This window comes from Vombatus ursinus, unplaced genomic scaffold (genome assembly GCF_900497805.2).
Source record: "Vombatus ursinus unplaced genomic scaffold, bare-nosed wombat genome assembly UNPS02014355.1, whole genome shotgun sequence".
In the NCBI taxonomy this organism is placed as follows: Eukaryota; Metazoa; Chordata; class Mammalia; order Diprotodontia; family Vombatidae; genus Vombatus; species Vombatus ursinus.
In genome coordinates, this window is record NW_020954133.1 from 6,138 (window position 1) to 18,457 (window position 12,320).

At 38.4% G+C, this 12,320-nt stretch overlaps 1 protein-coding gene across 1 annotated transcript; it reads right to left on the bottom strand.

Annotated features, from left to right (window-relative positions):
* Positions 1–2,209: 2,209 nt before the first annotated feature.
* Positions 2,210–3,148, bottom strand: LOC114042319 (olfactory receptor 51B6-like). Its single transcript, XM_027861002.1, has one exon. It carries the CDS (start codon positions 3,146–3,148, stop codon positions 2,210–2,212), a length of 939 nt encoding a protein of 312 aa, XP_027716803.1.
* Between the last annotated feature and the right edge of the window lie 9,172 nt (positions 3,149–12,320).

Consider the following 12,320-nt stretch of genomic DNA (forward strand, 5'->3'; position numbering starts at 1 on the left):
TGTACAGAGAATGGCCTAATGCTGACTGCCAGGTTCAGGGGCCTGGGGCCTCCCTACTTGTTTGTTCTAGGGGCATGGGGCTGGCTTTGATGGGGTACTCTGTGCTGGACTGCACTCCATTCTTTCCCTAGTGAGACAGACCTTTCCTCATGACCTTCTAAATTTTCTTGGACTGAAAAATTGTTTCACTCCTTTCTTTTGTTGCTTCTGTCACTCCAGAATTCATTTTGAATAGTTATCTTAATTTGGAGAGGAGGAGAATTTTAAAAAGTTCGGGTAATTCTCTGCCACTACTCTGTGTCTTGGTTCTGCTTCCTACCCCACTACTATACTTTGGGCACACCATGTACACAGTTGGCTGTAAATTGATCTGTCTGTCCTGAAAGAACATGACTATGTTCTTTCATATGAATTTTGAAAGAAATTGGCTAAGATGTTCTTCCCTTTGACATAGTGATCCCACTAATAGGTATATTTCCCCCAAAGAAGTCAAAGAAAGGAAAAATAGCCAAACATATGTCAAAGTATTCAAAGCAGCATTCTTTGTGATAGCAGAGAAGAAGAAATAAAATAGATGCCCATAAATTAGGAAATGGCTGAGAGGAATATACATACATACATACATATATATACATACACACACATATATATGTATGTATGTGTATATACCTCAACATATGTAGTATGTACCCTCAATGTATGTGTGTATGTACTCTGAATGACTTCAGTCTTTCCTTCTGATCAGATGGTTCTTTCCATAACCTTCAAGGAAGGTATCCATGCTAGACATGTCTCATTCCTCTCCAGGCTGCATTTCATACTTTTTCTATGATGTCTCCAGCACTTAATATCTTTCCCCTCCCCTATTTTTTAGTCTCCTTTTATGTGTTTTCTTACTTCATTAGAAGGTAAACTCCGTGAAGGAAGGAACTATTTTTTCCCTTTCTATTTGTATTCCCAGAGTTTAGCAAGGTACCTGGTACATAGTATTTAATAAATGCTTGTTAACTGACTGATTTACTAATTAATGAAGAAGAGGTTGTAAATGTAGTAATTACATATATGTAGACATTCCTGAATTAGGGATAATGAGTATAAATTTAGGTTTTGGGACAATAAGAATAAATACAGTAACAAATCATTTAGCAGTCTGAGTGGTGATCATTTCATGTAGAATACATGTGAGGATGGTAGATGCCCAAATCCTATTACAAATGCATAATAACACCCATACACTAAGTATAGTGAGATTTCCCACTTAAAAACATGTAGTTCATAATGTTAAGATTTTTTTTTATTAAAAGAAATAAAATGAAATGGAAATCCTTAAATGAACAATCATGAATAATAAAGTTGTATTAAAATCCCCAGAATCACTTAAAGTCCTCTTCTAGGGGTACTCTTCTCTCCACTAAAAATTCCAGTGGGCACAGTTTGCCTTCACCTACTGCTTAATACTGATTAAAGGTGGGGGTGTGGAGGACTGTCTTTTATTTTTGTCTCTCCAACTTCTTCATGGTTTTCCCCATCTTTGTAGTTCAGGTACTTGTTTTTATTATAAAGAGGTGATAAGTCTTTAAGGTTCTCCAATCATTTGGTGTCATATCCACCGAGAAAATCTCCAATCTCTTCTTCGTGTATCTGTGGGGTACTCATCTCCTTTTACTTATTATTTTTCTTCAAATTTTATGGAATTCACCAGTCACTAGTTCTATCCATGACTATTCATGCCTTCAGACATATTTGACTCATTCTTCATAGTTACTCAGTTGGGAGAGGGAGGAGGAAATGGCTAATATTAGAACTTGTTACACACATAAAAACCCACCTTTTCTGATCTAATGAATGATTACCAGGAGCAGGGCACTATGGTGACTGTGCCAACCTGTTAGAAGAGGAAGGTGGTAAATTGGGGATAAAATTAAATAAGATAATACTTTTTCTTTTATGTGTATATGTTACTCTTCTTTTCCATCATCCTTATACCTAGATCATGACTTCTTTCTGCGTAAGACTATCATATGAGATTAGAGCCTCAAATTTATGCCTAATATGTTTGACCCCCTATTTTTAGCACTAAGTTGAAAATATCACAATGTTTTCTAAAGGAGAAAGACATGTATCCATGAACTTCTTTGGGGATTTCATGACTCTCCATCCTAGAAAACCCATCCTCCATCCCTTCATGACAGACCTCACTAAGGAAAGTTCAAGCAATGGCTCTATGCAGAGAGAAAATGCGAAGAATGCCATTCTGTATCTGCTTGGTCTTGACACTATAGATAATAGGGTTCATTAATGGAGGGAAGAGGAAATACACGTAGCTCATGGTGATGTGAACCACATGTGGTACATGCTTCCCAAAACGATGGATGAGTGTTAGACCAATCACTGTTACATAGAACACCAGGACACAACAGACATGGGAAACACAGGTGTTGAGGGCCTTGGCTCGCTCTTCTCCAGAGGCAATGTTCATAACTGTCTTTAGAATTAGTATGTAAGAGAAGAGGATGATAACAGAGTCTAAGAAGCCTGTCAATGAAACCAAAACAACAGGGTAGATGCGATTAAAGGTGATGTCAGCACAGGCCAATTTGATAACATCTTGGTGGAGGCAGAAAGTATGGGAGAGGATGTGGGAATGGCAATAAGGAAACCACTGTAGTCTCAGAACTAGGGGTATAATGGAGAGAAAGGCTCTCATGACGACCACAATCCCAATCTTTATCACTCGAGAATCAGTAAGAATGGAAGTATATCTCAGTGGGTTACAAATAGCAACAAAACGGTCATAAGCCATAGCAAGTAATACCCCAGATTCCATGACTGAGAGTGTGTGGATAAAATATGCCTGGGAGAAGCATGACTCATGACTGATCTCTCTGTGATTCAACCATAAGACCCCCATCACTGTGGGCATTGTAGTCAAGGTCACTCCAAGGTCAGTAACTGCCAGCATAGCTAGAAAGTAGTACATGGGCTCATGGAGGCTGCGATCATCCCTGATGAGGAAGAGGAGGCTGCCATTGCCAAGAATAACAGAGGCATACACGATAAAGAAAGGGATGGAGATCCAGCAGTGAGCTCTCTCCAGGCCTGGGAAGCCAGTCAACAGGAATGGAGCTGTGCTGCTGTTGAGCCACATGGTGGCACTCCTACAAGGGGAAAAGAGGTCTTTCTTATAAGTACAGCCTAAGGTAAATACGTATTTTTTTTTCTTTTTTTTCCCACTTCCATAGTGAGTTGTCAGACCAATAACACACTTTCAGATCTACTTCCTAGTTAATTGTAGAACAGAGTAGCCAGGGGAAAACTGATCACTAAGAACCAAGATGGGTTCCAAAGCCAGGAAATGAAAGACTAACCTTTTGGGGAAGGGGAGGGAGTGGGGGTGATGGAGGAGAATGTTACTAGATTGTTAAGTAAGGAGAATTCCATAGACATTACATACCTGGATTTCGCAAGGCATCTGATAAACTGTATTATTATGTTATTGTGAACAAGATGGTCAGCTAGTTAAGTAACTCAACCCAAAAAGTCTTAACAAATGGATCAATGCCAGGCTTGTAATATCCAACTCTAAGTCTATGGTCCTATATAATCATTCTGATTCAAAAGGGGACTAATTATAATTTCCCATATCTCCCCTAATCTAGACTTTAAAATACTTCAGTATTAGTATTTCTGAATCAGTAGATCATTGAAATTATTTATAAAGGTTCACTTTCAATATTTCTTTGTAATCCTATTTATTTTATTTAATTCATTTAAAATAATTATTCTGAGAAGGAGTTTATAGGTTTCACCTCACTGGTGGTCCGTGACACACATAAAAAAAGGTTAAAAATCTCTGCTTCACATAGTAACCCATACATACTCTCCTCCTTTATTTAAATCTCTGAAGAAGAAATGGCCCTTCTCACCAAGGTTAACTCTCTTATTTTTGCTCTTTGTTCCATTCCCTCCCATTTCCTCAAGGGAACTTGCCCCATTGAGCATTCCTTATTTCTCTCTAAAGACACAAAGGGAAAAAGTCACCTGAGAGGATTTATGTGGATGCACAGGAAACTCAACAACACACTTAAATTTTTTTTAAAGATACATATATATGGAAGATGAAACAAGAGCAGTAGCAGAGAATGAAAACAAAGGCAGTGTACAGTGTTGTAAAATAATGTTGGAAGTGCTAGTGATCAAAATGAGATAGATCACTGCTTGGGATGGGTGGGAAGATAATAACTTACGCCAGAGAGAGGTAGAGCTGATCTATTCTGGTTTTGATTGCTGTCTCTGCCAAGCAGAATGCTCTTAGGAAAGAAACAAACAAATGAAAAGAAACAAAGGAAAAGAAAAAATAGAAAGAAAGAAAAACACAAGTTGCTAATATGGAGTTAACATGTAAGATAAAGAAAGAGATAGTAAGAGAAGACCTAGCTGGGTTTTACGAATTCAAATCATTTGATCTCAATTAAATATATCCTCATTTATTTAAGAATTAAAGGAAGATGTGTTTATTGAACCACTATCATTGATATCTGAAAGACTGGAGAAAATGAGACTCAATGGACTGGAGAAAGACAAATGTTGTCTTGCTTTTAAAAATTGTGAAAATAGTATACAAATTATAGTCTGATCAGTTTTGCTTCAGTTCTCAGCAAAATTCTAAAGAGATAACAATTATCTCCCTTTACAGTACTTCACTTGGGAAATCTCATCAATTCCCATAATTTAATTATCATTTCTGTAATGATGATTCTCAAATCTACTTATTCTGGCTTAACCTCTCTTCTGACCTCCAGTCTCACATTTCCCCTTCCTTTCAGACATCTTAAACTGGATATCCAGTAGGTATCTTAAACTCAACATGTCCAAAACTGAACTCATGATTTTTCCCTCTAAACTCTCCCTTACCCCTCCTAACTTACTCATTACTATAGAGGCCACCACCTTCCTCCTGGTCCTTCAGGCTTGCTACCTAACTGTACCCCTCAGCTCTTCACTATCTCTCATATCTACACTATCCAATCTGTTGCCAAGGCCTATTGATTTCAAGTTTGTAACATTTCTGGAACATGCCCTCTTCTGCCTTCTAATACTGCCACCACCCTGGTTCAATCGCTCATCATCTCACATCTTGATTATTTCAATAACCTACAGGTGGATCTGCCTACCCTCAAGTCTCTCTCCATTCCAATCCATCCTTTATTTAGTTGTCAAAGTGATTTACCTAAAGCTCAGGCATGACCGTGTCACCCTCCTACTCAGTAACCTCCAGTGGCTTCCTAATGCCCCCAGGATCAAATACAAAATCCTCTGTTTTCCATTCAAAGCCCTTCATAACCCAACCCCCTCCCCACACATATACACATTCACAGACCTAATTCTCCACTACATGTGGAGAATTCTTCAATCCAATGAAAATTACCTTCTTGCTTCTCCTTGAACAAGACACTCCATCTCTTGGCCCTGGGGATTTTCTCTAGGGGTCCTCCATGTCTGGAATGTTCTCCTTCCTCATCTCCATCTCTTGACTTCCTTCAAATCCCAACTAAAATCCCATCTTTGACAGGAAGGCTCTCCTAAGCCTTCTTAACTCTAGTGCCTTTCCTTTTTTAAATGATTTCCTATTTATCCTATATATAGCTTGTTGGTATATTTTTCTTTGCTTGTCATCTCTCCCATTAGATAATGAGCTCCTTTAGGGCAAGGACTCTACGTTGGTGTGCCCAGTCCTTAGCACAGCATCTGGCATGTAGGAGGTGCTTGGTAAATGCTTATCTATTGACCCCCTGGCTAGATAGAGTACATCTAGTAGAGAAAGATGTGATCATATGACTTACTGTTGGCTCACCAATAATTTATTATACCAAAATAACTTAATTTCTTTCTTTTATTGTTTTTGGACAGTGTTACCAGTAGCTCAAGGAAATCTGTATATATAGTTTATCTAGATCTTAGCAAAATATTTGATAAAGAATCTTAGACTATTTTTGCAGAAAAGATGGAAGAATGTGGATTAGACCAGTGGTGTCAAACTCAAATAGAAACAGATCCCTGTGGGTCATATATTGACTTAGAAAACCACAAATTGACATTATCTACATTTTATTGTATTTTTATTTATTTGGTTAAACATTTATCAATTACACCATAATATGGTTCAGGCACACCATGTGTCAGGCACAAATATGCACACATGTATATATATGCAACAAGTAAACAGATAAGTATATATGTATATATGTATACATACACATATACATATACATATGTGTATATATTATGTAGATATGTATTGTATACACATATATATACCTATGAAATATTATATACAAATATGTGTGTATACATATTTTCCCCCAAACAGAGGTTGAATGGCCACCTCTTGGGTACACTGTAATGGAGATTCTTTTGGAGCTATAGAAAATGGCTGAACTTTGAACTAACTCTGAAACTCTGTGATTCTGTGAAACTGTCACTGCTCTTTTGAAGTTTACATTATAGTAGGTGGATAGAAGTATATGCAAAGGGGATAAGTATCTTTGTTTATGTATATGTGTATATATGCATGTTTACTCTATATATCAAATATCACATATAGATATTTTGTGAAAAATGTGAGCTGCTTGTGAATAGGGAACATTTGATATTTGTCTTTGTGTCATTTAATACACCTTTAATTTCACCTTTGTAACATCTTTCCAATCTTTCTCTTTCTCTCATCTGATGTTGTCACTACCCTTGTACAAACCCTCATCACCTCACACTTGAACTATTGCAATATCCTGCTAGTTGCTCTGCCTGCCACAAGTCTCTCCCCATTTCAGTTCATTCTCTACTTAATTGCTAAAGTGATTTTCCTAAGTGCAGGTCTGACTATGTCACACACACACACACACACACACACACACACACTCACCTCTATGAGCTTATTCAATAAACTCCAGTAGCTCCTTGTCATCTCTAGAATTAAATATAACATCTTCTCATTCATAATCCACTCCAATCCTTCCAACTTTCCAGACTTCTTACACTTTACATCCCTCCATGTACTCTTTAAACCAGGAACTCTGGTCTCTTTGCTATTCCTTGAACAAGATATTCCATCTCTGAACTCCTGGTATTTTCACTGGCTATCAGACATGTTTGGAATTTTTCCCACCCTATCTCTGCATCCTGACTTCCCTGGCTTTCTTTGAGGGCCAGTTAAAATCCTACCTCTGACAGGAAGCTTTTCCCAACTCTATTCGAGTGCCTTCCCTCTGCTAAACATTTAACATTTATCTTGTATATAGTAGGAATGTAATTAGCATGTTGTCTTCCCCAATAGATTGTGTGCTCCTTGAGGTCAAGGGCTGCCTTCTACCTTTCTTTGTATTCCCAATGCTTAGCACAATGCCTGGCACATAGTAGGCACTTAACAAATGCTTGTTGACTAACTATATCCTTTTTATAATATTGCACTCAAGTCTCTGAGTTTTGTTTTGTCTTTGTATGATCAGTTATTAGAAATAGAGGTCTGTAAATAATAGGCACTTAACAATTGTTTAATGCCTAAATTGTTTCACTATAGTCTCATTATCACCTATGATTCTTCATTTTACTGGGGCAGCTACTTTGAATCTCCTGGACCTCATTACAAGGCTCAGTACTTAAGATGTGCCAACAAAGTGCTATTTGATGGCTACTTAACCCCTCAATCAGACACTGACTCTCCAGTCTCCTTACATACATACTGACTATCCATTTTACCCCTCCCCCCATAGATATACTGACACACATGCTAATCAACAACTCTAAAGACGCTGAATGACCCTCCCATCAATTGGCTGGTTTATACACACAATTAATGACTGGTGGATTATGACCCATTGATTTATTTATAAGTAACACCTGACCCTGAATGCTTGGATAGCCCTGAGGAATTACAGTTACCCTACTCCAGAATGAAGGAGAAGGAATAGGAAGGTGTTCATCTAGTGTCAACTATGTTGTTTTTTTCCCCTAAAATTTGCCTTGTGGGGTCTCAAGGTCCATATCATATCAGAAATGTAGCCAAATTGTCTCTGAAAAGCTATTTTAGCATATTATCTACCCTTAGCACATTCTCCCTTTTCATATCCCAGATATTCACCTGTGCATCTCTCTGTAAACACTACAGACTACAAAATAAGTACAAAATAGACCAAAATAATGCAACTCACTTACCAGGCCCTGAATTGGCCCTTTCTCCTTAAACATCTCCATTAGGCCAGAGCCATGGACCACCACAATGGCTGCAGAATTATCCATTTCATCAGTGCTAATCCAGTCAGCTGCTTCACATTGGCAAAAATCCCGGTCATAATTCCAAAACTTATCTAATTTCAACAATGCTAACAGACAGACCTCACCTTGCCATTCATGCACCCATCTATTCAACAAACAGTTATTGAGTACATACTCTTTGAAAGACTTTATTGGGAACTTTGGATCCAGAGGCCTGAAAATTGTTCTGGGTTTTCAGGGCAGGAGTTACTTGGTAGATATAGGAGGATGGCAGAAGAGAAGCTGAGGAAGATAAAAGAAAACTGAACTGAATTTATGAAGAAAACCTCTTTCATTCACAAAATCTTTCTGGCTCTAAGTAAACACTCCCTCATTCTCTCCCAAAGCCTTTTTATTCTTCCCTTTTCTATAAAACGATTTCTTTGCCTCTGAAGGGAAAGATGAGATCTAAACCCAGTTTCTGGATGATCTAGTGGAAAAGATTCTACACTAAGAGAGGTGTTGGATGTCAAGGTCCACATTGTTTAGTGTGTGGTAAGATGGTATGTTTGAGGGCTCTCCTACACAGTCATGACTACTTGAGGAACTGTCCTTCTAGGCAGCTACCTTACCACACAGAATCCCTAGCTCCCTGGAATGTCTCTTTGCTCCCATACACCCCATCTGCCAAAATGCCTGGGAGAACAATCATCACTGAATCCCCTTCATTACTTCTCTAATTCTGTTACCTGAGACCTCCAGAACCATAACCCAGGAATGGTGGTTGATAGGTTCATGGAAACATATTTGGAGCACCCAGCTGCAATAAAACTTAGGGAACACCTTCTCCAACATATTTATTTTACAGACCAGCAAACTAAGACCAAGAAAGGAAGTGATTCTCCAAAGATAATATCAATAACACAAAATATTTTAAAAAGCCCTTTGTAACCTGGTCCCTTCTTTCTTCTCTAGTGTTTTTATATCTTACTTCCCTCTACATTCTCTATAATCCCATGCCACTTGCTTCCTTACAGTTCTTCACACAAAACACTCCATTTCTTGACTCTCTGCATTTTCATTAGATGTCTTCCATGCCTTTCTCTCCTCATCTCTGCCTCCTGGATTCCTTTAAGTCTCAGCTAAAATTCTACCTTCTGCAAGAAAATTTCCAGTCCCCCTGAGTTCTAGTGCCTTTCATCTGAAATTATCTCCAATTTATCATGCATGTATTTTAGTACATATTTATTTGTATCTTGTCTACCCCATTAGATTATGAGCTCCTTGACAGCAGGGATTGTTTTCTGCTTTTCTTTGTATACCCAGAATTTAGTACAATATCTGGCATGTAATAATTGATTCTTAATGTTTGCTGACTTGACAAAATCATAACTCTGAGAGTTGTAATGGACCTTAGTTCTATTTAAAATTGCAACTGAGCAGAAACCCACTTTACAATGTTCCCATAATTTTGCCCCATCACCTATACCTGCTTGAAAAGTTCCAGTGAGGGGGAACACACTATCTCTTAACATATCTCATTCATCTTTTGGATATCTCTAATTTTTAGGTATTTTTCTTACATCAAGCATAAATTGCCACTACAAAACATTTATCCTTTTCTTCTAGTTCTGTCTTGTAGGGACAAACATAACAAGTATAATTTCTCTTACATATAACGAACCATTCAGATACTTAGAAACAGTGAACAAATCCCTGGTAAGTCTTCTTTTCCCTAGGCTTCATGTTTCCAGTTCCATCAGCTTATACTCTCATAGCATGGTACCCAATACTCTCACCATGCTGTTTGTCCTCTTTTGGATCCTACTCAAAGCAGTGCTCCAATTTCAAGTCAGTCCTTGTTCTGCTCTAAATCACCCTCTTTCTACTACACTCTGCTGCCTTCTCCTTCTAGTATTTCCCAGCCAGTAGACCACAAAATGTATTGCTTTATCTGTGATAAATTGGTACCCACCCTCAAAATTTTACTGTAAAGTTTCCCTACTTCCAAAAAGCCTAACTTAAAAGTCTTCCTCTCCCTCTATTTCCTTGCACCCTTCTCCTCAAAGCTGGTTCAATCCTCTCTAATTTCATTCTCCCCCCAGCATGAGTTCTCTCTCCTCCCCCCAAGCCAACAATAAGAACAGCAATAATAATCATAACTAGCATGTATACAGTGCATTAAAATTTGTGAAACACTTAACAAGCATTATCTTATTTCAGGTTCACAGCAACCTTGTAAGGCAGGTCCTAGAGTTATTATTGTCTTCATTTTATAGACGAGAAAAGAGGATAAGAGAAGTTGAGGAATGTGTCCATGGTCATCCAACGAGGTGGTGTCAGAGGCAGGATTCACTACCCTAAGGCTAAGCAGACTAGAAGAATTATGGGAGTGAATTAAATATTTTACCATTTGTGGTGTAGTTTGACAGGGGAACCACCTTCTTGTAAAATTGTAGGTCTCACAGTTGGTAAGGCCATCCGAGAATTTTTCAGAGTCTTTACTGAACTCTTGCCCACACATACGTATGAATTTAAGGGGCTGACTCCTTCACTGTATCCTCCTTATCCTCCAAGGAAAGATCTAGGTCAATAATTCTGTGCCTAATCCTTAGGGTTTCTCAGGTCCTACCCTGAGGAGAGAGTAGGTCTTTTTAGTGTTTTGGGCACCAGAGGGATTATCACAGAATTTGCTAGTCGGAACGAAACTCAGCAATGATCCAATCCAAATGGCCTCTGCCTAGAGACTTCCAAGGAAGAACTCACAACTTCTCAAGGCAGCCCATTCCTCATTTAGATAACTTTGGTAGGAAGTTTCTGGATTAAGCTTAATTTTGCCTCTTTTCAATTTCCCCTCATTGTTCCTGCTTCTGCCCTCTGAGACCAAACAGAACAAGTCTAATTTTTCCTACACATGAATGGACTTAAAGGCAATTTTCTTGTCCCTCCTCCTTCCTGAATCTTCTCTTCTGTATCTTTTCGGTTGTCACCCATTCCTTTAAACAATTATTACATGACACAAACTCGAGGCCCTTCACATTTTGAGCATGATCTTCTGGATATTCTCCACCTTATTTAGAGAATTTCTATAGATCAGAAGGGGGCCTAAAGACAAAAGAGGGTCCCACTCCTCTGCTATGGAAGGGATTGTGCATTCTTCCTTAGGTCAAATTCCAAGATCCCAGATGTTCTCCGTAGCCACTTTTATGTATCTGGTCCCATCCTCTGAATACAAATGTTTTGGATCTGTGCAACTTCTTGGAGAAGTTTATTATCCACTAGGTAAGCTAGCCGTGTCTTGCTCGTCCAGAATTACTTTGCTCTAATTTCTAAGGGACCTGGGTCTGGTGCAGGAGTGGGGAACCTGCAGCCTTGAAACCATGTGTGGCCTTCTAGGTCCTTAGGTGCAGCCTTTGGACTGAGTCCAAGTTTTACAGAACAAATTCTTGTATTAAGGGGATTTGTTCTGTGAAGTTAGGATTTAGTCAAAGGGTTGCACTTGAGGGCCCTGAGGGCCACATGTGGTTCCCCACTCCTGTATTTGGGAACATATTGAATACAGACCAAAAATGACTTGACCAATTATGGTGCACGAAGAAATATGCAAATCTGGGAATGCTATAGAAATGTTGCAACCACTATTATCTTCTCATTTCTCACATTTGAATCTTTGACATTTCAGTCCTAAGTATCTTTTGAGACAGTATCTTTTCTGTATCTGCTCTGGCACTCTATAACATTCTCATCATTCTTATTGTTTTTCTCTAGTCTGTATGTCTTCCTCCTCATTATCTCATCTCTTTTGTAACAAGAAAGTGATGGATATGAGAATTTTATGAAATTATTGATGGTGAGACTTGTCTCATATATAAACTAAAGTAGACTTTCACCATTTTTCTTCAATGTTATGTGTACATGGCTTGATTTCAAATGTACACAGATAAAAATTCACTGATCTGTGGTCTGGTAAGTTCTCAACTGAAAGCCACTAGCTAGAGATGTGTGCCAGTAAGGGATAATTTTACAGTTTAGTGTGCATGGAGACCCAAGGAGAAATAATGTAGATACAA